Source organism: Pelophylax lessonae (genome assembly GCF_965119305.1).
Source record: "Pelophylax lessonae genome assembly, chromosome: 8".
Classification (NCBI taxonomy): Eukaryota; Metazoa; Chordata; class Amphibia; order Anura; family Ranidae; genus Pelophylax; species Pelophylax lessonae.
Window position 1 is genome coordinate 163,405,941 of NC_138775.1, and position 27,121 is coordinate 163,433,061.

The window sequence follows — 27,121 nt, forward strand, 5'->3', positions numbered from 1 at the left end:
AGGGGTAGACAACCTTTGGAGAGATGGAGATCTACTTGAACAACATGAATATGATCAAAGATCACCAGGGTTTGGCACCCTTTTTTTTTTAAGAAATTATGTAGCAAGGCCTAACTAAATAGTAAGGAAAACAGAAAAACATTATAAAACAAATGTCACTGTAAAAATATAAACGTAGCCTACCTTAAAAGTGGACAGTGTCAGTAAGTAGAGTAATGAACAGTGACAGTAGGGCAGTGGACAGTGTCAGTAGAGCAGTGGACGGTGTCAGTAGTTAGTAAGGCAGTGGATGTGTCAGTAGGGCAGAGGTTGGTGTCATAGTAGTGAACTTTGTCAGTAGGGCAGTGGATGGTGTCATTATTTTTTTATTTTTATTATTTTATTTTTATTATTATTACAATTTTTTTGCATTATTGTTTTACAATTTTATTTTTATTATTTTTTCCATTTTTTTTTTAGCCGCCCTAGCCGCCCGGTTGGGGGGAGTTGGTGAAATATCAGGGATCTAAACAGACCCCTGATATATCACTTTTGAGGAGGAGAAAGGATATTAAGGGCACATTTCCCAATCTTTATCTCTGCAGCCTCAGAATGAATGAACAGAAATAGCTCTCTACAGATCTTACTGTTCATTTACAAATTGAAGCATAGTAAACAATGTGTATTAAGTTTCAGATATGAATGAACACAGTGAGTGATCGGCACCAATCACTCATTCACAAAAGTAAGGGGTCGTTAAATTACATATTTACCAGCCCCTTTCCCTTCTCTCCAGCAGTGTTGCGGGTAGAACAGGGGAGGACACTGGGGGTACCAGGCAGCAGAAGGAAGAGTAACCTGGACAGTGGGGGCAGCGTTTACTGGAACCCATACCCTTTTCTCCTGCAGCCGCTGAAAGATGGCAGAAGGGATTGGAAGAGAGGCAGCTTTCAGAGGGTACAGGATGAAAGGGGATCAGTTCCAGCTGCTATTGTTCCTGTCCAGGTTTCAGGAGTCGGCAAGGAATGGATGAGATCTACTCGTCACTTGCCCGTGAACGACAGGTAGATTTTGAAAAATTGATTGAACCTCTGGTCCCAGTTACCAATAGGATCGTGTGAGGGTGGGACTTTACCGGGTAGGTAACATAGTAAGGTAAGCGAATGTATAAAAATATAATTTTATTCCAAAATCACATAAAAAGCCGCTACCTCCCGTGCTCACGCATGCTTTAACGGTGGAAAATACATTCAACCATTTACAGATTACTGGGTAACCTGTTAGGAGGTCCTTTTTCCGCCACGGATTTGTACCGTTACAATTGGCTGGTCCAGGCTGCACCATTATGGTTGACTCTCAGCAGATACAATAGGACCTGTTGGGTGGCTTTAGCCGGCATGTGGGCATGTCGACCCCGGGGAGTCATTCCATGATTTGGAGTCCGTTCAAATTTGAATGTGTGCTTAAATGTATCCACTATGTATGCATAATAGATGAATAGAATCTCCTACTGATTCCTGATGAAGCAATTTCCGGTATATCAACCCGCGAAACGCGTTGAATGAGTGGACCTAGTTGTTTTATTACTCATCTATGCATTTTTTGTATGTCTTGAAATATTGTATTGGCTGTATCGATTGATGCTTGCTTTTTATGTGATTTTGTAATAAAATTATATTTTTATACATTCGCTTACCTTACTATGTTACCTACCCGGTAAAGTCCCACCCTCACATGATCCTATTGGTAACTGGGACCAGAGGTTCAATCAATTTTTCAATATTAATTAGGGATGTGGGAAGGTTTCTATGGACAGCACTGAACCATCAATTTGACAGGTAGATTTTGAATGACAGGTTGCCGATCCCTGCCCTAGTGTTTTCTCATCTTGAATAGTAAAAACAATTAAAGTGGCATATTCTTTGGAAGGTCTCTCCTCACCTCAAGAAATATTGCCTCATTCCACCACAGCAGTCCTGGGCAACTTGGGCTAAGGCGTGGTCTCCAAACTGCAGCCCAGGGGCCGGATGTGGCCATTTGCTTGCTTCTATCTGGGCCTTAGAGCATTATTCCCCCCACTGTCAGCAAGAGTGGGTCATTGCTCTTGCCACTCTATTCCTCCTACTGACACCAATGATGGGGTACTAGTTCTCTCACTGACACTAATGATGGGACACTATTCCTCCCACTGAAACCAATGATGGGCACTATTCCTCCCACTAACACCAACAATGGGGCACTATTCCTCCCACTGACACCAACGATGGGCCACTATTCCTCCCACTGACAGCCACGATGGGGCATTATTCCACTGACACCAAAAAGGGGCACTATTCCTCCCACTGACACCAACGATGGGCCACTATTCCTCCCACTGACACCAATAATGGGGCAATATTTAGCCCACTGACACCAACGATAGGGCACTATTCCTCCTCCTAATACCAAAGATGGGAAACTGTTTACTCCCACTGGCCACAGTCCAAAAAACAGTCACAGTTTGAAGGACAGTACACTAGCTCTTTGAGTAGAGAGTATGAAGACACCTGGTCTAAAGTTTTGGCGGAGCTGGTCTGTAAAGTGGCAAGCTGGAGTAGTTCTAACACCTTTATACGACATTACAAGTTAGATGTAGCTTCATCTCAGGGCAGCTTGATGAGGACATCTGTCTAATCTTCCGCTTTGTCGCATTAATACATTTTTATAGCAGCATTTGGTGTCTGTGTATTTTCTTCCCTCCATGAAGATAGGCTAGGTAATTCCCATGGTGTGACTGGCATGACACAGAGCCAGGAAAATTTTAAATTGTAGAAAAAATTACAGTAATTTTTCTTTCCTCGCTCTGCCTCATACCAGCACATAACCCTCCCTGGTCTATCTCGACTTTCAATAGAGCACCTTCACCAGGTACTGGATGTCTTTTATTTAGCTAGTTAGTAATGTCCTATATGGGGGTTGAGGGGCAGAGTTGACCCATAGTGTGGGTGGCATGAGGCAGAGCCAGGAAAGGGAAATTATTGTAAATATTGTCAATAATTCTCCGTTAGTTACCCTGTGAGTAAAAGTTAAAAAATATATACACTTCAAAACAAAAAACAAGAAAACTGACCCAAAACCATTACAGTCACCAACTGGTATTTGTAATTATTAGAATATCCACATTGTGCATCCTTACATATACATTAATACTTTATTTCTGATTATTTACAGAAAAACTATTATATAACAAAAGCGATGTCAAGACTGAACAAAAGCAGTTTTAAACCCAAAAGCAAGCATTTATTTTATTACAGCTTTCCAATATTTAGATATGATGGCTGCATTCGTTTTCTTTTTTAGTCTTTATTACTTCTATTTTCATCTGGTGATCAAGCCAGTAAGTCTGCTGTTTTTCAAAAGAAGCCATTTACCACTGACAGGGGTACTTACAATGACCAGCTTTTATTTGTTTATGGAAACTCTTTACCCCCCAAAGAAAAACAGCTGTTGCTGTAACTGCTTATAAAGTGTTAGCTGGAGTTTGGCTTCAATTTGTTAGTGTTTTTAACCACTTCCATACAGAGCAGTTAGACACCCTTCCTGCCCAGACCAATTTTCAGCTTTCAGCACTCTCACACTTTGAATGACAATTGCTCAGTCATGCTACACTGTAACCAAACAAAATTTTTATCATTTTTTTCACACAAATAGAGCTTTCTTTTGGTGGTATTTGATCACAACTGGGGGTTTTTTTTTTCGTGATATAAGCAAAAAAAGAGCAAAAATTTTGAAAAAAAACACTTTTTTAGTTTCAATTACAAAATTTTGCAAAAAATTAATTTTTATTCAGACATTTGGGCCAAAATGTATACTGCTACATGTCTCTGGTAAAATTAACCCAAATTAGTGTATATTATTTAGTCTGTGTGAAAGTTATTGAGTCTAGAAGCTATGGTACCAATTACTGAAAATTGATCACACCAGATGTACTGACTGCCTATCTCCTTTCTTGAGGCCCTGAAATGTCAGGACAGTACAAATACCGCCCAAATGACCCCTTTTTGTAAAGTAGACAGTCCAAGGTATTTAGTAAGAGGCATGGTGGGTTTTTTGAAGTTGTAATTTTTTCCCACAATTCTTGGGAAAATGAAGAAAAAAAATTTTTCTTTTTTTCCCCACAAAGTTGTCAATTTATAAGCTATTTCTAACACATAGCATGTACACAGCAAAAATTACACCCAAAAATACATTCTGCTACTCCTTCCGAGTATGGCGTTACCACATGTGTGAGACTTTTACACAGCCTGGCCACAAAAAGATACTCCACGTCCAAGAAGCACCTTCAGGCGTTCTAGGAGCATAAATACACATAAAACTTTCTTACTACCTATCACACTTTTCAAGGCCCTAGAGCACCAATACAATGGAAAAGTCCACAAAATGACCCCATTTTGGAAAGCAAACACTCCAACGTATATTCTATGAGGCATTATGGGTCGTTTGAACATATCATTTTTTTCCACAGGTTTTTGGAAAATGTGGGAAAAAAATGAAAACTTTTTTTTTTTACACAAAGTTGTCAATTTATAGGATATTCCTAACACATAGCATGTACACAGCAAAAATGACACCCCAAAATACATTCTGCCACTCCTCCTGAGTATGGCAATACCACATGTGTGAGACTTTTTCACAGCCTAGCCATATAGAGGGGCCCAACACCCAAGGAGCATCATCATGCATCCTAGCCACTTGCCTAGGCCTATTTTTGACATTTGGTGTTTACAAGCTAAAATCAGTTGTTTTGCTAGAAAACTGCTTAGAACCCCCAAACATTATATATTTTTTTTTAGCAGAGACCCTAGAGATTAAAATGGAGATTATTGCAATATTTTTTATCACACCATATTTGCGCAGCGGTCTTCCAAACGCAATTTTTTTGGAAAAAATTCACTTTTTTTAATTAAAAAATAAGAAACCAGTAAAGTTAGCCCAATTTTTTTCCATAATGTGAAAGATAATGTTACGCCGAGTAAATAGATACCCAACATGTCATGTTTCAAAATTGCGCACGCTCACGGAATGGCGACAAACTTTGGTACTTAAAAATCCCCATAGGCGACAATTTAAAAATTTCTACAGGTTGCCATCTTTGAGTTACAGAGGAGGTCTAGGGCTCAAATTATTCCCCTTGCTCTAACGATCGCGGCGATACCTCACATGTGTGGATTGAACACCGTTTACATATGTGGGAGGGGTTTCCGTATGCGTCGCTTCTGCGCGCGAGCTAACGGGGACAGGGTGCTTTAATTTTTTTTTTTTTTTTTTTTTACTATTTATTTTATTTATTATTTTTTATTTTTACACCGTTTAACAAAAAAAAAGGATCATTTTTATTTCTATTACAAGAAATGTAAACATTACTTGTAATAGAAAAAGGCACGACAGGACCTCTTTTTTGTGAGATCTGGGGTCAAAAAGTCCTCAGATCTCACAAGTACACTAAAAGATAGAAAAAAAAAAAAAAAAAATTATATAAAATGAAAAAAAAAAAAAAGGACCTTTAAACCGGTTGCTAGGCAACAACATTTTCCGTAGCTCCGGTCCTCCAAGACCATAGAGTCAAGTGAGGGCAAGCTTGCCCTCACTCGACATCCTGTCTGTGAGGATCCGGGACCGGATCGTTTTCCCCGCTGTCGGCGGGTCCGGTAAGCGGGGAAAAGGACCGGACGCGGCGGGAGGGGGGGGCACCTCTTCCGCCATCCCGGAAGGGTGATCCCACGGCGAATCCGCCGCTGGGACCATCCTTATCGGAAAGCCAACCGTCCACCGTTTAAAAAAATACCAGGGTTATGGCAGCTATCTGCTGCCATAACACCGGTATTTAGGTTTAAACGGAGGACGTATATAAACCTTTTTGGACTTAGACATGGTGGCTGTATGAAGGGCGACAGGTACTCGGGTACTTTGTTGGGCAGGTGACACGTACTCTGGTACTGGTGAGCAGGTGGCAGGTACTCGGGTACTCCGATAGGCATGTGACAGGTACTCGGGTACTCTGATGGGCAGGTGACAGGCAGGTGATAGGTACTGATGAGTAGTACTGATACTGATAGGTGATACTGATACGTGATATGTTCTCTGTTGACATTTGTGACCGGCTGTGATTGGACACAGCCGGTCACGTGGTAAAGAGCCAATTTCATTGGCTCTTTACCTAGATCGGGGATCGACTCTGTCCGAGGGACGAGCCTCGTCCCCGATCACTGCTCTGCGCGCCCCCGGGGGCGCGCATTGCAGAGAGAACGAGCAGCTCGTGCTGGAGCCGCTCATGTGATCGGCTGTGATTGACACAGCCGATCACGTGGTAAACAGCCAATTTCTATTGGCTGTTTACCTTGATCAGGGATGGGCTATGTCCGAGGGACGAGCCTCACCCCCGATCGCTGCGCTGCGCGCCCCCGGGGGCGCGCAGTAGCAGCTAGAGCGGGCGGACGTCATATGACGCCCGCCCGGATCCGTACAACCACCATGCCGACGTCATATTACTATGACTCGGTATGGAAGTGGTTAAGGCCCCTTTCACACTTGTGTGACTCATCCAGAGTGGTGGCACTCTAATACAGGAGGTGTGTTACTTGCCAGATCACCAGGTGACAACAGAGGGAAACAGGCTAAGCAAATAATTAAATTAATGTAGCCACCAAATCTAATGATCGGTGAGTTGCAAAATATTACATTTTTTACATTTTTGGTTTATTATTGCTTTAAGAGTTCAAGTTGCACTATTATAATAACTGAACCCTGGAGATTCAGATTTTTACTACTGTCCATTCATAATTGAAACTATTTACAATGACAGTTGTGAAATGCAGATTAAGTGTATAAGAAATTAAAGTGATTGTAAAACTTTTTTTTTTTTTTTAATTAACAACAATGTATACTTACCTGCTCTTTTGCACTGAGTGGCACCAACCCCCTCTTCTGGGGTCCCCCATCAGCACTCTTGCCACTTCCTCTTCTCCAAGTGTCCCCATAGCAAGCTGCTTGCTATGAGGTTGGAACTCGTGCAGGCTTGATTCCCAGCCAGGCTGTGTGCATCTATTGACACAAAAGCTTGGCTTAGCCCCTCCCCTCGCTCTCTGCTCACAGACTTTGACTAAGAGCAGCAGGAACCAAAAGCCAAGCTTGTCTGAAGAGAGCAAAGAGAGAAGAGCTGCATCAGACAGGACAGAGCTGGATCAAGATCAGGTTTAGGTAAGTGTTTAGGGGAAAACTGGATGAGCTACTATTGAAAGATTTTTTACCCTAATGCAGAGAATGTATTAAGGTAAAAAGATTTTTACCTCTACAATCACTTTGATTGTAAAAAAAAAAAAAAAAAAAACTTTGATAAACCTATATGTCTTTTTTTTTTTTTTGTATGTTTTTAATCACGATGGAAGAATATTAGATATTAAATCAGCTATACATTTGGACAGGTACGTTCTGTTACTCCTGGAAATCTGATGTCTGTATTTTGAGATCCGAGAATGTGAGGTTACCAACCAGTTAGATCTAAAAGAATCAGTTTTCGCATTACCTAGAACAGAGCAGAAGACACGATAAAATGAAAGATTAAAACTGTGAGAAAAATCCTCAAAAAAGTAATAAGATAGGCTTAGCATTTTCTGTTGTAAGATAGTACTGGTGTCATGCTTATTGGACAGTAAACTTATAGAAAACAGACCTAGGTCAAAACTCTTGCAAAGGTCCTATGTAAAATAAAAGGACAGCTGAATGACAGATTTTAGCAAAGGCATTTTTTATTAGAATTTCTTTGAAACAAAGAAAATCGAATTTTATAAGGTCTGAAATGCCTGCTGTGAGGCAAAAAGGCAGTTTTTATGAAAAACATTCTAATAAATGATTACCATGTGCTCTGCCTAAACAAGGATCTTCCTCAACAGCCAAAATAATACCAGCGTGTTTATTTTTTAGCCGGTACAGATCGAAGCGTGAGAAGAGGTGCGATGTTCAGTGAACCATAGCAACTAATACAATTTTAGTTTACTCATTCTTTAAAGAATCATCACTGAAGGATGCATTCTGAAGAAAAGCTATTGTGCTCTGAACATCATTGTTTGCTTTTGAAACAAAATTACATTTACTACATACTATTATTATTATACACTGCTCAAAAAAATTAAAGGGACACTTTGAAAACACATCAGATCTCAATGGGGATAATGCTAGATATCTATACTGATATGGACTGGGTAATCTGTTAGGATCGAAAGATAAAAAGGATAGTTTGATGGAAATGAAAATTCTTAACCTACAGAGGGCTAAATTCAAAGACTCCCCGAAAATCAAAGTGAAAAATTGATGCAGCAGGCTAGTCCATTTTGCTGAAATTTTATTGCAGCAACTCAAAATGGTACTCCGTAGTTTGTATGACCCCCCATGTGCTTGTACGCATGCCTGACAGCCTCAGGGCATGCTCCTAATGAGATGACGGATGGTGTCCTGGGGTTTTTCCTTCCAGATCTAAACCAGGGTATGACTGAGCTCCTAAACAGGCTAAGGTGCAACTTGGCAGCTTTGGATGGACTGAAACATAATGTCCCAGAGGTGTTCTATTGGATTTAGGTCAGGTAAGCGTGGGGCTATTCAATGGCATCAATTCCCTCATCCTCCAGGAACTGGCTGCATACTCTCGTCACATGAGGCCGGGCATTGTTGTGCACCAGCAGGAACCCAGGACCCACTGTGCCAGCGTAGGTTCTGACAATGGGTCCAAGGATTTCATCCCAATACCTAATGGCAGTCAGGGTAATATTGTCTAGCCTGTAGAGGTCTGGGCATCTCTCCATGGATATGCCTCCCCAGACCATCACTGACCCACCAAACCAGTCATTCTGAAGGCCATTACAGGCAGCATAACGTTCTCCATGGCTTCTCCAGAACCTTTCACGTCTGTCACATGTGCTCAGGGTGAACCAATTTTGGTGTTCAATGGCAAATGCCATTCCAGCTCCATGGTGCCAGGCAGTGAACACAGGGCCAACTAGAAGAGGTCGGGCCCTCAGGTCACCCTCAGTGAAGTCTATTTCTGATTGTTTGGTCAGTGACATTCACACCCGTGGCCTGCTGGAGTTAATTTTGTATGGCTCTGTCAGTGCTCATCCTGTTCCTCCTTGCACAAAGGAGCAGATACCGGTCCTGCTGATGGGTTTAGGACCTTCTACAGCCCTGTCCAGCTCTCCTAGAGTAACTGCCTGTCCCCTGGAATCTCCTCCATGCTCTTGAGACTTTGCTGGGAGACAAAGCAAACCTTCTGGCAATGGCATTGTATCAGTTGTGGATATTTTTAACTGATTCATGACAAATGTTCCCATACATGTGTAATAATATCTCTCACCCACAGGTGGTTTGGTGAGCTTTGACGTCATGTGTAAAGATGGCTGCCGCATATCCAATTGACCATGTGTTTTTTGGTGGGAAGTGCAACCATGTCTTGCTGACATTACTCACAAAACAACCTGTGAGAGGTCAGCAGGAATATTTAAATCCTGTGGGTGGTCTCTGGTCTACATATAAATAGAGTCTCTAGCATGGGGGAAAGAGAGGTTCATTTTGATAGGTTCATTTTTTGGAGCTGTAGAAGGAAAGCATGCAGCAAAAAAACCTCCTCACTGTCCTGCTCCAGATATCGAGTGCAAGCTGTTGCCAGAGTTAAGTGTTATTTGACCTTTCTTTGGGATATTGGGAAGAGGAGTGTATGTTTGAGTATTGTTAATGCTCATGGTAACTTTATGTGTATAAAGCTTTATGTATTCTGATGTCCAGTAAAGTTTTGTTTTATGCTTTTTATCAAAACTGCTCTTTGGTGTGTCTGTTCATTTTAAATATTCACTAGATATTTCAGTGGCTGTCGCAGTATACTTTCATTTTAAATTTAATGTTCCCACCTTTGATACAGGCATTCCTGTTTTGGAGGTTGTCTCATTGTTGCCCATCTAATGCACCTGTTAAATTCATTTACACCAAAGCAGCTGAAACTGATTAACAACTCCCTCTCCTACTTAACTGACCAGATCAATATGCCAGGAGTTTAATTGACTTGATGCTATACTCTGATTAAAAAGTGTTCCTTTAATTTGAGCAGTATATTATTATTACTATAATATTTATAAGTGAAATAATAGTATTTATATATGTACACTGCTTACATGCTGGAATTTCTACATTCAAGGGTTTTCGTTGGATGCAAACTGACATCTTTCCTGGGCATACAGGCTGGGTTGTTCTCAGGTCAGCTTCCTGATAACTGTACAAAAAATTAAAATATGTTGCTATCAATTCTACATTAGCAAGCTGATGAACAGCTGATATGTTAGTGAAAGCATTCATAAAAAGAAAATTTACAACTGAAGAAAAAGACAGTTCACCTTTAAGGGGGCTTGGCAGGGGGTGTGTCTTATGCCTACATGTTTTTTCTAATAGGTGTCCCTCATTCCCATCTCAAAAATGTGGGAGGTTTGAAATTTGGAGAGTAGAGACTAGTATGGAAAGACTGCATCAAGCAGAATTGCTTGTTGTTAACGCTGACCAGCCCTGGACAAGCCAGGCTCTGAATCTGCAAAGAAGATAAGCATTTTATATTTAGGATTGATGAGGAGGGTCTTGAGGGGGATAAAGTTTTTTTAGATAAAAGCAAACTGTCATTTAAAAAAAAAAAAAACTTATGGGAAAATTACGGAGCTGCCATTGCTAACCTCCTTCTGGAAATGCTAGTTCACTGGCTGATCCATTAGCTTTAAAACTGGCTTGGATTAAGTATGCAAATAAGGAAAATTTAGACTATAAAAGTCCTTATGTGCATAATTGTTCCAGATCCTGGATTCAAAGTCTTGAAAAAAGATGACCTAAACAGTCAGGCAACTAGCTATCTGAAAATGGTAACTTATACATCCTTATTATGACATATACAACATAGTTTAGGGGTATTGTTTAAAAATATGTTAAAAAATAAATAAGCCCAGAATATACACTAGTATGATATGAGTGTACAGTATAAAATATTACCGGGACATTTTTCGAATACTTCAAACTAATTTGTTGAAGTATGGTGAGCATGACTGGTAATGGCAAGCTCCAGTGCACAATTACTTACAGTATTTAAAGCCTAACTCCAGGTTTACAATGACTTTTAATAGTTTACTTGGGCCAAGCTGGCCCACTCTAACTGTTTTCTTTACTAACAGATGCGCTTACTGGGAGCACTATATAAACTGAATGTAGCATCACCTACATACAGTACACAGTGACCTCCCATCCTGTTCCTGACAGAAAATCAAGTCGGGCTAAGCACTGCTCAGCCATTCCCAAGAAGCCTTGTATCTTCATGAATGAATATAAAGCTTCCTCTGATTGCCTGAGATGGAAAGGCAGGCCAATGACGTCACACTTTCCTCCTCAGCGGAACCCGTTGACGTCATCAGCGCACGAGACGCCATATGCGACATTCTAAGCAGGGTTTGGCTAGCTGTGTGGGAAGGACGAACGTGCCGGTGAGCGGCGAGCGGACTTTCCTGGTGCAATAACAGGTGCCTGCATTGGACTACACTGGAACAACGGAAAGCTTTGAGAACAGTGGGAGGCTGAGCACACACTGCCCAGACCTACCACGGCTGGGATAATGTAGCAGCTCCCCTTGTTCCCAGTCCTGCTCATGCCCTGTTTATGTCTACTTCATTCGTATATAGTTAGGTTGTTGGTTTTGCTTTTACTTTCACATTCATCTTTCACTTTTGCTTTGCTTATGGTCTGTTGGTGTTGTGTGCATTAATAAATCTTATTTTACTCATACACAGTCTGATTTTCGCCTTCTAATTGCAGCTACACAGATCTGGTCATCCCTGCTGCTGGATGAAGTTATGTACTAACGTGCAATGCAGGTGTAACCCTAATTACATTATTACAGTTAGGCTTTTATTAGTACTGATGTTTGTCTTTACACCAGGCTTGATGTAGGTGAGAGGCAGAGACAAGCCTAGTATTTCAAAGACATGTCTGTAGCCAGTGTTCAAACATCAGAAGCAGGTGCATTCAAAGAAACAGAGCACCAACAGAAGATGTGGGGTGTTTTGGTGCAATATAGAATTGCCTGGATAAAAAACCAATGTACCATTTAGGTAGGTTTGGCTCCTTGTATGCTCCTAAATCTTAATTTTCAATTTTTAGTGTAGCGTACCTTCAGTCACAAAACATTTTGCTAATGATACATCTCTTAGTCCCTTAACATTTATTTATGCTAAAATGCTATTCTTTTTACACTTTGCTTACTCAAAGTTGTGTTGTTAATGCAGTCTAGTACTGCCTATCAGTATAACAGAATTCAAACCTGAAATTGTAATATGCTCCTATCACTGTTGTGTAGCTTCTGTCTGTTGCCATTTGTTTAGGATAGGGTAATGTAGTACCTGTTGCGAAACAATGGATTGTGATCAATACTTTTTAATCTTTCTAAAGTTTTAATTTTCTCTGGATTTCCTGACTTTCCATAGAATTCGGAGCAATGCAGGGCTGTAGAACTTTGCCTCTGGGACATGTTGCCTGAAATGTCAAACATTTGCACTATTTTAATATTTATCTTTCACAAATAAATCCTTAAAAAAATGTAAAACAAAATGGTCAGATTTTGTTCAAATATGCCATATACTACTAAAAATGTCAGTGGAATACAGCTTAGCATAGTGCTTCAGCCTCCAGCTAATGGTTTATGTGGTATGTAAAGCCTCCAGAATGGAATGGCTTAACCAGGACAAATGTAAGCAGCTTGTTAAATTAACAGCTGAACCATGTGATTAATAACATCGTATAAACACAAACCCAGGAAATGAATAATATTTCACTAAAACATAATTTAAAATCTGCTTTGGCCTTTAAACACAGGTCAGATATGGCATATTAATAGAAAAAGATAGAGGCGATGCACTGCACACTGCGCATCTAACCTACTGTGACCTAAATCTAAACTCTTAATATAACTCTACATGAAAAACTAAATTTTATCAAAAAATAATGAAGCTAAATCCACACAGGATTTATTTTATTTTGATCACATATATGTGTTATTTATCAGAAACTTTTTTTTGTTCTGGGAAATTTTTGAGGCATGATATTTCAGAACATTCTTGGGCGAGATTAAGCTTAGAAAAATTGCCACAGATTTTTTGAATAAATTATGAGGAGAGAGCTCTATTAATATGAACAGAGTTCCCCTGTTTGGATTTGGCCACAATAATATTTTTTATAAAATTAAGTTTTTAATGTTGAGTAATATTAAAAGTTACATTTTTAGGTCATAGAAGGTTAGATGCACAGTGATTTATATATAGCTCCCACACAAGGAACCACGGGCAAAATGTTTTTCAATCTTTAGTTTATCTCTATTTTATTTGTGTTTGTATTAATAGACAACCACTGAAATTATCTTAAAGCGGAGTTACACCCTTTTTGGTGTTTATTAAAAGTCAGCAGCTACAAAAAGTGTAGCTGCTTACTTTTAATAAACACACACTCACCTGTCCCACGGTTCAGCGATGCGGCCGGCAGGAGCCTCGGTTCTCTCCCTCTTCTCCCCGCAGCGCACTGCGGGTCCTGAATGGATGGGCAATCTTCTGTGACCTGTGAAGTTTCCCAGAAGATTGAAGGGAGGGAGGGGGAGAGGAGAACTTATGCTCGAGCTGCCTAGACGACCCGAGCGGAAGGGAAAGCGGGTACCTGTCAAATCTAGGTACCTGGCCCCCCCTCAAAAAAAAAAAAAAATGGCATGCCAAATGTGGCATGTCAGGGGGTCAGGAGCACTTAAAGAGGAAGTTCCACTTTTAGGTGGAATTACGCTTTAAAATCTCTGAACCCATATTGTCACAAATAAATCAGTGAAAATGTGCTTCTTCCACAAATCATATTGGGGCTTCAATGAGTCTAGGTCACAGTTATATAAATCTTTTCAAACTTTAGGCTAAAAGAAGCATGAACAGAAAACGAAAACGGAAAGAAAAGCTTTCAGATTGCATAGTTTACAAACTAGAGGATTTTTGTATTCTAATAGAAAATTTAAAATGAACCTGCATTTGTCAGCCATTAATCCAAAACTAGGTGCTTGGTGAAATACAATCCTTGTTTGGTAAAAATGGGTGAGCACAAGGAGAAGAGTGTAGCAGGTCCTCCTTACCATTCAAAGGCAAATATGTGTGCATCAGTTCCTTAAAGTAGAACTAAACCCAAAAAATATGTTTCATGTTCCTTTACTTTCTGTCCCAACCACAGCAGGAGGTGAGAAAAATGTCCTTGAAAGTGAGAGAAATTCTCTGATAGTCACCATGTTCACCAGAACTAGTGTCCCCATTGGAAGATTTCCCCTCTATTCTTGTTCTGATGTCCACTCAAAATGTAGGATTTTCTTTCACTTTAACTCTCTGTGATAGCGGTCACCATGACAAATCTAGAAGGTGAATCTCCCTAACAGGAACACAAACAGCAATAAAAAACTGACAAGTGTTCTTTTCCTCCCCACCCTATCCAACATTTTTATAAAAGTTTTGCCTTCAGTTACACTTTAAGATTTATCATTGCTGAACATTGGTTCACTAATGATTGCTATGAAGGACCTTCCATGTTCACTCTCATATGCTTACTTGCCACACAGTTTAGCCAGGCATCAGACATGCTGCAGTCCATGTTTTAGTGACATGCCCTAGTCCAGAAAAAAAAACTAGTATTCCTACATTGAAGCCCCTTTTTAAGTATTGAAAATATACCATGCAACCATTGTTTATAACCTTGGCATTGCTGTATAGAAATACATCTTATAAATAATGTAAAATTATAATTACAATAATGTTCAATAAACTTTCAGTCTAGCAGTAAGCAGTGTGGTCCTGTTTTTTTTTTTATATTTCATTGCATAGAATTATAGTTAGTTCAATGCTCATCATGTCCAGTAACATACGCCATAACTGTTTCTTGATGCCTAGAAAATTTGGGGGTGTTTCAGTAGCAGGCCCATTTTTCAAATTTTGTTACAAAAATAACTCTTGAGATGGGAATCTTAGCTTAATTATGCCCTAACTTCTCTGTGTCCTTCTAATCTTAGTTATTTATAGTTCCTGTTTAGGATTTTTGGGTCCAAGTTTGTGGAAGAAATTCCTAGCTCACTTGTCTTTGCCGTCTTTGCCTTCCTATCCCTCCCTCCCTCCTCCGTCTCTCCCCGTTTATAGTCCCCCTATTCCTCCTGCCAGAGGAGGTTGCCTACATTATATTGCCCTTTGGGTGAAGTCTATGTTATTTTATGCACATATTTTGGACAATTTGTTGTTGTTCTTCATTCTCCATCTCTTTGCTTTATCTGTTGCAAATGTATGTAGACCAATTGCCCCTGCATGGGCTTTATTGTTACTATATCTTTCCTTTCTAAATTAATAGAGATTAATAAAAGAAAAATGACTCTTGATATATACATTAGCAGAGGCTACATTGCAACATTTATGAGTCCTGAGCTGCTTGCACAGACACCAAAAAACAGCAGGCATTAAAAAGAGCAATACATTTTAGAAACAACTTTACATTACTTTATTCTGTTTTTTTTTTTATTTGTGTACCATATATACAATCCAGATGGTGGGAACTCATGGGGACCAAATTCAGAGCTAAGGGTTATTTGCTCTTTGTAATAATATTATCAAACACCTGATTTATTGTATTTCAACACTAGAAGATGGCATATTCCCAAATTGACAAACTGTTATATTGTATTTTTACTTTCTTACTTTGTAGAAAAAGACTAGTGGAGAGGAGATTCTGCACAGAAGAAGCATGATCCATTGAAGTCACATATGTTTGCCCCGTGGCCAGCTGGTCTGAGCTAAAAAAGAATATGTATATACCTTATACTGTAATTCCAGATAATTCCAGATTACAGGCACAAAAAAAAAGGGGGGAATTATGTTTCCTGTCCAGTCACTCTAAATACCAGATCCTCTAAAACATATTTCTCAGCTCATAGAATAATGCTGCTATATGGATTTACTTTCAACTTCCGCAAAAAAAAATAATTAAATAAGTAAACATCAATGCTGCTTTCTTAGGTAAAGGTCTCTCTTGTTATTACTACCATGTTAACAAATCACATTGGAATTTTACTTATTATAGCAATTTATAGAACAATGCAAACACAATAAAAGTATAGTAATGTAAAAACGGTAAAAACATAAAAATAGATGGACACATATTCCACCACAAAATAGCAATTAATGATCAAAAATCCCCGTTTCAATTCATAAAGATGTACATTCATTGAAAAGTATGAAAGCTTATTTTTAAACTCTGTTATGCATGAATATTTCAAATCCTTCTTACGTTATATTACACTCCTGCTTTTACCCATGCAGCAAGTATAATTCGAAAACATGACGGCCTAAGTACCAGCCTTTTGTGCTGAGCATGATGCTGTTAACAGCTTCTGTTGTGCCTTATCAAGATATTAGATTGCTCACACTAAAACTAGTCAAAGGAGGGACAGCTTCATCTTTTTCTACTTGAGATGTTGCACTTGTGGTCTTTCTGTCTTCAGAAGCAACATCAACTGCAGAGCTAGTGCTTTGCTTTCTTAATTAGCCTGGAGTACTTTAAAAACAATGTATGACGGAAGCACCCAATAATAAATCTTTTTGTTAAAAACATATTTTTTACAAATATAAAAAAAATTTTATATAAAAAAAACTCTTTATAATCTGGTAAGAAAATATTCTCCATAAAACAGATGAAAAATTATTAGAATAGTTTATTTAAATATTAGTGACTAAACATTTTACAATTGCTTACCTATTTGTCCCGCTCTTTGGACTGAGTTCTGATGTCTTAGATGTTCTTGGAGTAGTCATTGAATTCTGATAAGACTGCTATTATAACAAAAAAAAAGTTATAGAAAATTAAAAAAAAACATTTAGGCTTTTTATGGATACAACTTCAAGGTACACAAATATAAAAAAAAACATATGCAAGCATATAATATCTATATAATCAAATTTGTTTTATGCTATAACAATGTATAATTTTGCTAAAATATGTTTGAAATGAATATTTTTACCAATAAATGTGATTCCTCAGTTTTGTTCTTGATCAGTGGTGGCTCGGGTATTTGTCTATTTAATGCTGTACTGTTCAATGACCTGTGTACATATATTGATTTTGATTATAAAAAGCAGGTAGGTGAGCTAAGCAAATGAGCCTTTGATAACAATATACTGTATATCTTACCAAATAAAAGCACATTGCCAGAATGCATGTTGGAACTTACGTTGAACATGGCAATAAGTCCATCAGCTCCTCTTTTTGGGTGGTTACTACCGACCCAGTGACACTATTTTCTTTCAGGTCTGTAGCACTGGCAGACTCCTTTACAAAATTAAAGAGAAACAAAGCCATAAATAAAGATTTTATTCTGCATAGAAGATTGTGAGCCTAACACATTTAAAAGAAAAAGAAAAAAAAAACAGCATCAAAGATGCGGACATTTTAAATAGTATTTATTAGTTGCTATCAAGTGATAAAGTTCCAGGTGTTAATAATGTGTGAAATTATGTATGTTGTTGTTACCTATTTCCCATCACCCTTTCAATTAATAAAATAGTAAAACTAAATTATCCTCAATTTGTTTTCATTTGGTTTAACCTGATAAAAAGTTAGCATCACTCACACCCAACACCCTTGATCAAATTTTAGTTCTTCATTTTTTTTGTGTATGTAATTCAGAGAGTATTAATATTTTTTTCTGTGGAATTTACAAAATGATTTCTAACAAAGCAATCATGTTTCTGTGCTGTAGAGGTCAGTAATATTACTCACATATTTTCCAGGTATATGATTTCCCGTTGGATGCGAATGATCAGTTCCATTCTTTTCCAGCGAAAGCTCCTCCTGAGGTATTTGTGGGTTTGGTGCTGTAATGTTCAATAACCTGGGTACATGTACATTTGTTATAATAAGGAATTGATAGGTACTTCAGGGGTGAATTACATTGATTTATACATAGTCAAAGATTTAGCATGATTTGACAACATTTAAGGTGTGTAAACAATCAACATAAGGTACTGACATCAACCAACTGAAAAAGGAAATTTTGGTAAAATAATTTCCCATTATGGCAAAATATGTGTTATATTTTATTTTCAGTATTTGTTACATTTAGTGAGCCATGCACAAGGTGTGCAAAGGTATTACAATAAACCTAGTTACACATAGACATGCAATTGTTCATTCAAAAATAAATAGCATCTTGTGTACTAAAATTCTAAACCTCTTTCTGAATGCAAAGGTTTAGCTGACACTCTCCTTTCTATGAGAAAAATGGATAATTATTACTAAATAAAAGATTGCGCTCAACTAAACCACTAGTACAAACAAAAATAGAGATGTGTGCAGAATATATTCTTAAAATTACCAGATAAATATATTGTGCAAGAATAATATAAATAAAACACAAAAATAATAATTACAAAATTGTGCAAAAACACAACAAAATGTCCATAAATAATAGTCCATATAGTGACAATGAATATCCGGATATAGATGGTGAGAAAACACTATCGAGACCCTTCTTTTCTTTCTGGGTGTATTGTGTGGGAGCCCATCCCCAGGTTTTTTTTGTTATTGGAGGAGGATTCGTTTGGAGTACTTGGAGTCGGTGCCTAATTTGTTACCTGGTGTCTGATACATTTAACTGCTTTATTGACCCCCTATAATTGAAGGGGTCCACGCCATCTGGTAAGCATATATACACTCTGGGTGTTTCTGGTGGAGGTGTATATTGCTACCAAGTGTTTTCTCACCATCTATATCGGATATTCATTGTCACTATATGGACTATTATTTATGGACATTTTTAAGTGTTTTTGCACAATTTTGGAATTATTATTATTGTGTTTTATTTATATTATTCTTGCACAATATATTTATCTGGTAATTTTAAGAATATATTCTGCACACATCTCTATTTTTGTTTGCACTAGTGGTTTAGTTGAGCGCAATCTTTTATTTAGTAATAATTATCAATTTTTCACATTTCACGGTTCACGTGTTTATTGCTGCTTTTAGGATTTTCCTACACTAATTGGTTCATTTATTTATTTATTTATTGGGTATTCATTATATACTCATCTAGTTTTTGGTTTATACTATTCCTTTTGCGCGGGTAGTTGGTTCATCGCCACAATTTTTTCCCTTCACTCTCCTTTCTATGCTTGTCTGCTCCTAAGAACCACAGCATATGAATTCTTCTGTACAAGAACATGGTTAAAAAAGACCATAAAATGCAAGTATGTGAATGAAGCCTTTGAAACTTCTACGCTCAAAACTAGTTCCAACACACCTAAAAGTGCCTAAACTTTAGCCTGTAAGGCTGGCCATAGATGGTTAGAAGACCAAACAAAAGATCATTTGAAAATAGAAATGATCCTTCAATAGTGCATTTGATTCACTAATCAATGTATCATAAATTTTCCACGAATCATCTACATATTTTCACTCATTTTCAGGATTAAAGTATTGTTTTTAGTTTGATCCGGGTCAAACTTTTGGCAGGCTCATGCACATTATGTTCTTAACATTTTTTATACAGCTCGATTTCACTACTGACGCTTATAAAATCGTTCCTTCAAACAAAATTTTCCAACATGACAACTTGTTTTTTTCCAATAAAGAACTAAATATCGATAGTTGAATTCTCGTTCAATATTCTACCCATCTATGGCCAGCTTGAGGCTCCTTTTACATGAGAGATTAGATTGGGTCCGCCTGTCTGTTTTTCAGGCAGACCCGATCGGACCTTCCATTCTCTCTGTGGGTAGCCGGATGTAAAGGGACTTGTGTCCGTTTACACCTGGCTACCTCCCATCTGATCTGGCAAAAGCAAACGGAAGGGGATCCATTCCCCTCCACCTGACTGGATCGAAGGGCATTCGGGTGTAAATGGACAGCCGGTTTGTTCATATCTGACTGCCCACAGATCAGAGTGTGACAGATTCCCTTCTGAGAAAAAACAGATCTGGCCTGTGTGAAATAGGCTTAAGCCTTTGTTGTTGGGTAGGTAAAGTACAATAAAGAGTAGATAGAAGGACCCAGGAAAACCTGACAGCTTAAAGTAACATTAAAGGTTTGTTTTTTCTTTTTTTTTTTTTAAATAACAAACATGTTATACTAACCTACTTTGTGCAGTGGTTTTGCACAGAGCAGCCCCAATCCTCTTCTTCTAGTGTCCCCTGCCAGCACTCCAGACCCCTCCCTCTTGCTTCGTACCATCATAGCAAGCAGCTTGCTATGGGGACACCCGAGCAGGCACGTTCCCAAGCCCCTGCTCTGTGTGTCCATTCACACACAGAGAGTGGCTCGGCCCCACCCCCAACCTCTCCTCATTGGCTCACTGGCTGTGAATGAAAGTAGCGGGAGCCAATGGCTCCCAAAGCTGTCTCAGCCAATGAGGAGGGAGAGACCCAGGAGAGCCGTGACTCTTGTGCACATTGCTGAACTGGTCTATTAGGTTTTTCCATTTAGGGCCAGTTCACACCACATGCAGTCCAGTGCATTTTTTTCTGCATCAGAAACGCATGTATAGTAGGTTCTATGGTTTTTAATGGCATAGCTTACACCAGTGTGGTCAGTTCCAGTGCGTTCCGTTCAAGAAAAAAAATTAGAACATGCTGCATTTTTACTACACTGTACTGTAACGCTATAAATCGCATCAAAAACGCATCAAAACACAACTAAATGCACCAAAAACGTACTGAAACACACCTAAATGCACCAAAAACGTACTGAAACACACGTCCTTAATGTTAAGAAGGGGAAAAAGTGCACTGGACTGCATCAAAAATGCACTAAAAACGCATCAAAAATGTGCATGCACAAAAACATCTGGAACGCATCCAGATAGCTTTTCTATGGTGTGAACTGGCCCTTGCAATTCATTTTTACCCTTCAGAGAAGGCATTGGGGCCTGTTTTCCCTGCAATGTTTCCATTTACACAGTCATAGGGTTAACCAAATTAAAAAATCAGCATTTTATAAAAAAAAAGGTATTATGCACCACCAGATCAATTATAATTAGACTAGGTCTAAAGTGAGCCAAAGACCCAACCACTGGCTCATATGTGGTAATACTTATTCATCTTTAATGGAAATTTAACAACTTCTGGACCGGAAGGTTTTCCCCCTTAATGACCCGGCCATTTTTGCGATACGGCACTGCGTTATTTTAACTGACAACTGCGCGGTCGTGCGACGCTGTACCCAAATAAAAATTGATGTCCCCTTTTTCCCACACATAGAGCTTTCTTTTGATCACCTCTGCGATTTTTATTTTTTCGCGCTATAAACAAAAAAATTGCGACAATTCTGAAAATAATATATATATATATATATATTTTACTTTCTGCTATAAAACATTCCCAATAAAAAAAAAAAATATATATTTTTTTTATCATTTTAGGCCAATATGTATTCTGCTACATATTTTTGGTAAAAAAAATCCCAAAGTGTATATTGATTGGTTTGCGCAAAAGTTATTGCATCTACAAACTAGTGGAAAGATTTATGTAATTTTTATATATTTATTTTTTTACTTGTATTAATGGCAATCAGCGATTTTTAGCAGGACTGCAACATTGTGGCAGACAAATCGGACACCTAACTGACATTTTTGAGGGGGACCAGTGACATTACTACAGTAATCAGTGCTAAAAAATATGCTCTGTTACTGTACTAGAGACACTGGCAGGGAAGGGGTTAACACCAGGGGCGATCAAAGGGTTAAATGTGTCCCTATGTGGTGCTTTCTAACTGTATGGGGGATGGGTTTGCTGAATGAACACAGAGACCTGTGTTCCTAAATAGGAGGAACACAGAATCCCTGTGTTCATTACTGACATAACAGCCGTTCTGTCTCCACGGGGAGCGATCGTGGGTGCCCGGCGGCAATCGTGGCCACCGGACCTGCAGATTTGCCCCCTCTGTAGCCAATAGGCGCATGCGGCCCTGTGAAACGACATACAGTTACGTTGTTTATTGGGACAGAGCCGACCTGCCGCAGTATATGTACTGCTGGCAGTCGGCAAGTGGTTAAAGAACACCTGTCATAAACCTGGGCAATTCAATCAGAACCTATAATTGATGACAAATGGATAAGCAGAGGTTACCTTCAGTAAAAACTTCATGTCAAATGATCAGTAGATTCAGAGATATGGGGTTTGATATACTAGGAAAATCGTTGATCACTTTGCTAGAGAACTTTCCTTTGGCTTAGTGAATTTATATATATATATATTTTTTTTTTTCCTTGCATGTGAATGGGTAGTCTTTGCAAAGTGAATGTCCACCACATTCACTAAGCTAACTGAAAAGTCCCTTGAAAAATGAAAAGGGCCAGTTTACTGTCCTTCAGACTTTCGGAGGGCTGGACTAGGGCTAGTGGGAAAAGAATATGTCCTGGCATCCAGTGGTCGTAAACAATGCCCTATCTTTGGTGACAATGGGAAGACTAGTGCCCCCATCGTTTGTCAGTGGAAGAAACATTTCCCAAATGTTGGAGTCAGTTGGAGCAATAGTGCCCCATTGTTGGTGTCATTGGGAGGAATTGTGCCATTTCATTGGTGTCAGTGGGAGGAAAAGTAGCCTATTGTTGGTATCAATGGAAAGAATTATGCCCCCCAAAGCTGTCAAAGGAAGGAATTGTTCCCCATCATTGATGTCAGTGAGAGGAATTGGCCCTTCTGATGGTGTTAGTTGGAGGGATAGTGCCCCATTGTTGATGTCAGTGACATGAATTATGCCCCATTATTAGTGTCTCTGGATGCAATAGTGCCCCAAGAGCTGGGTAAAGGCAATTAAAGGGCTGAATACGGCCCCCGGGCTGCAGTTTGAAAACCGCTGAAATAAAGGGGTTGATTTACTAAGGGAAAATAGATTACGGTTGCTCCAGAGCTTGGTACTGTATATGAGGTAAAGCTTCACTTTGCAAAGAATACCCAATCACATGCAAGGAAGATAAAAGATAAAAAAAGAACAGCTGCACTTTGCAAAGTTCACAGTCTATTTGCCTTTAGTAAATCAACCCCAAACTTTTCACGCTGCAAGGTAAGTTGAACTATGCAAGAGAGTTTTCACCAGAACTTAGTTAATGCGTTGAAGCTCTGCTGACTTCTATCATCCGATTATTATCTGCAAGCAAAAATACTGTTTCTTTATTTTCCTTCTACCTGAATTTCTAAGTTGGGACAAATTCACTTGCACACTGCAACTTCCCTTGTAAAGTGAACAGCCTATTTGCCTTTAGTACAATACATTCCAAAGTAACCTCTCTCTCTAAACTTTTTTTTACATACCAAATTTTATATTGTAAGGTTTGTGATAGATTTGCTTTAGATACAACAAGTCTTTGAATTATTTGTTGGTAAAAATACACAGTACATCAAAATAAACCAGTTTACATTGCTAAATACATGTTAGTATTTACTTTAGGCATGGTAATAAGCTTGTTGGCTCCTCTTCTTGGAAGAGTCTTTCACTGCAGCTGTTTTTCATGTTTGTAGCATCTTCAAGTCCCTGAACAGAAATAAATAAGTAAGCATTTGAAGGTTATTTTTTGCTTAGGAAATTTTTGGGCACTGTGTAGTGATACTCCATAAACATTAGGTGTTATTTCAAGCAGGTATTACCAGCTTGGAAGAATGTATTACAATTAATAACATGATTTTTTTTTTTGTCTCTCTACATTATTAGAATGTATAATATTTCTCTATAAATTATAACACCTAATTCACAACACTATTTTCACTCAGTGGGCCTTGCGAATACCTAGTATTGCTCAGGTACGGTCAAAATGGACTACCAGAATGTGGGCTATTTGCAATATAATTACAAACACATAAACACCATGCATCAGGATTGGTGCTTCAAGAATGGCTCATCTAAAAAAGTAGGCAATAAGCAACCGCCAGCTTTTATAATTTAACATTTAGGCCCCTTGCACACTGCAGCTTAAAAACGCTCTGTACAGCTTTTTTTTTCTGAGCTAAAATAGAGCCCATTCATTCTAATGTGCCTATGCACACAGCCACGTAAATGAGGGCCGCGTATTCTTCAGTAAGAACAAAATAGAAAAATCTGCATTTTGGAACAGTAATTTACACCTAATGCGCGCATTTGCGCGCATTTACGCGCAAATGAACGCACACGATCCCATACTGTTGATCTGAAAAAACATTTGCATATTCAGAGGCGCGAATTTGCGCGAATGCATATGCGCGAATTTGCGCGAAAATGCGCGCATTTCAATGAGACAAAAATTACGGCTGGAAAAGGAGATGCTCAAACAGGAGTATCGTGTGCAAGAGGCCTTATACTGTATTAGTAATGGCCTTACCAGTGTTTCACTTACATCTGCATTTGATGATCCAGATGCTTGATGTGGCTTGATTGAAGATAAAGATTCAGTAAGGCTCCCATCATTTTTATTTATTTGTTCTTGGATATCTTCTAATAGCATGCCCAGTCTATAAATCTGCCCCTCCACTTCTCTGAAATAAATAGTTGTTTATATGCAGTATATACACTTCAGCTCCAGGCCTTTTCTCTTACTTTTTGTTTACAAGTAAAAAATCAGTATTCTTTGCTGGAAAATTACTCAGAACCCCTAGACATTTAATTTGCTATTTTTTTGGTAGAGACCCTAGAGAATAAAATGGTAAATGACTTGGCATAACATCATTTTTTATATTTTACTAAAAAATTGGGTAATATATTGTGTTCTCTTGCAATTTTTTTATGTCACATGGTATTTGCACAGAGGTTTTTCAAACGCAATTTTTTGGGGAAAAAATACACTTTAATTAATTTTATTGCACGAGAACACAATATATAACCCATTTTTTTAGTAACATATAAAAAATGATGTTATGCTAAGTAATTTGATACCTAACATATACTTAAAAATTGCGCACGCTCGTGGAATGGCGGCAAACTACGATACTTACAATCTCCATAGGGAACGCTTTAAAAAATTTTACAGCTTATCTGGCAAGTATACAGAGGAGATCTAGTGCTAGAATTATTGCTCTCGCTTTAACATTCACGACGATACCTCACGTGTGGTGGGAACACCATGTACATATGCATGTGCAACTTACATATGTGTTTGCTTTTGCGTGTGAGCACAGAGGGATGGAGGCGTTTTAATTTATTTTTTCTTAATCATTTTATTTTTACACTGTCCCTATAGATTTTTGTTATCACTTTTATTCCTATTACAAGGAATGTAAACATCCCTGGTAATAGAAAAAAGGGATGACAGGTCCTCTTTATGGAGAGATCTGGGGTCTATAAGAATATATTTTGATCTTTTACTTTAAAAAAAAGTTTACTTCCGCCATAGACTGGAAGTGACGTCATGACATTGTTCTAGTCATCCTAGATCATAGAGGGGATCAGAGACTATCCGGTCTCTCTTCACCTCTGTGACCAGCAGCACAATCGGTCAGATCATTTCCTGGGCTCGCTAGTAAGGATGGTGCCCCCCTCCCCCTGCTTCTGAAAGCGATCCAGCAGCTAATTAGCTGTTCTGACCACCTTCATGAGAAAGAGAATTGCCAGATGAAAAAAAATGTTTGGTCTATGACTGACAGCTTCAGCCATAGCCCCATCAAACCACTTGTAAGCTGCAACATATATATATAGATATATAGATATTGCAGTTGCCAAGTAGATATACAACAATGAGACAAACTGTTTCATGCTTCTCTGCAATTTATTTTCTTGCTTTCTAGGATAAACTATTAATGAAAAACTGCTACTTGTCTTTTGGTGATGTAGTACTGGTAACAATGTTGACAGAACATGGGCTATGTACTTGGGCAAAGTCATGTTTTGATATCATACTGCCCTAGGCAAACCTGAATGATGAGTCCTTTTCTACACGCTCCGACCCTTCTGTACTTATAGTAAAAATTGCTGCTAGAAACAAATAGGATGTGCTTTATATATTAAAATATATTTTAACTTACAGGGACAATAAACAGTGAATATAGAAATGTTATCTATGGTAAGTTTCTTGACATGTAAGGAGTCAGAAAGCTCTTTATATGATCTCCTGCACCTGCTACCCCTACAGTACTTTTGATGTATTTAGACACACATGTCCAGAGGTGATTATAAGAGGGAAATAAAATTAGGAAAAAGTTATAACAATTTGTTCATTTTGAGGCTTGGTACTGCTCCATGGAACCTTGCTAGGCAATGGCCCACTAGTGACGTTGTCTGTTTTCTTTTTTTACTATCTTTGCGTTCATCATGACTACAAATAAAATTAACTTTTTTTTTCCACAGGGTGTGTCATTGACTCCCTGGACACACAGAAGGTGGTTGAATGAGCATCATTCAAACCAGACGTGGGGTGGCAACCAGGTTCAGAAGAGGACACAAAAGGCAGAGCTGAATCAAAGAAAAGTGCTTTTTTGAACTTTTTTAACACATTGGAGAAAAGTAAATTAACCCCCTCCCATCCGCGCTACAGCCTATATACGGCTGCAGCGCGGACTTGAATTTTCGGGAGGCCGTTTTTAAACGGCCTCCAGTGACACGCCCCCCCCCCACGCGCTCCCGCGAGCGCGCATCGGGGAGAATCACAGATCGTGGTGAATGGCCAATTACAGCGGCCATTCACCACGTGATCAAGCCGTCCAATGAGAGATGATCTTATATGTAAACATATGAGATCATCTCTCATCGCCGGTGTTCCGTGAAAAAACCATACCCGTGAGAAAACCATACCCTCGTCACTTCCGGTTCAGCTACGGAGGGTATGGATTTCTCACGGTAGTTAAACTTGCGGCGCTTACATTAAAACAGCTTATCTGCAACATAAATCATCTCCGCTCTTCGCCCTGTCACTGCCCTCATCTCCGGTAATAAATATAAAAGCGGATCACGGAGCCGCGATCGCCGTCACATTTACATCTCATACTCCCGCCGCCGCTTTTATATTTATTACCGGAGATGAGGGAAGTTACAGCGATAGCAGAGGAGATGATTTATGTTGCAGCCGAAGTGTTTTAATGTACCCGCCGCA

At 38.8% G+C, this 27,121-nt stretch overlaps 1 protein-coding gene across 1 annotated transcript in view; it reads right to left on the reverse strand.

Moving 5' to 3' along the window:
* AKNAD1 (AKNA domain containing 1) overlaps positions 1-27,121 on the reverse strand; it is an 84,800-nt gene that overhangs the window by 23,782 nt on the left and 33,897 nt on the right. Inside the window, exons 6-15 of the mRNA XM_082265909.1 lie at positions 24,437-24,575; positions 23,513-23,601; positions 17,854-17,965; positions 17,306-17,403; positions 17,096-17,177; positions 16,831-16,907; positions 15,777-15,871; positions 12,426-12,558; positions 10,173-10,270; positions 7,430-7,540 (exon numbers count right to left, since the gene is read on the reverse strand). Coding sequence (XP_082122035.1) covers positions 7,430-7,540; positions 10,173-10,270; positions 12,426-12,558; positions 15,777-15,871; positions 16,831-16,907; positions 17,096-17,177; positions 17,306-17,403; positions 17,854-17,965; positions 23,513-23,601; positions 24,437-24,575 — 1,034 coding nt within the window. The remainder of the gene's footprint in view (positions 1-7,429; positions 7,541-10,172; positions 10,271-12,425; positions 12,559-15,776; positions 15,872-16,830; positions 16,908-17,095; positions 17,178-17,305; positions 17,404-17,853; positions 17,966-23,512; positions 23,602-24,436; positions 24,576-27,121) is intronic.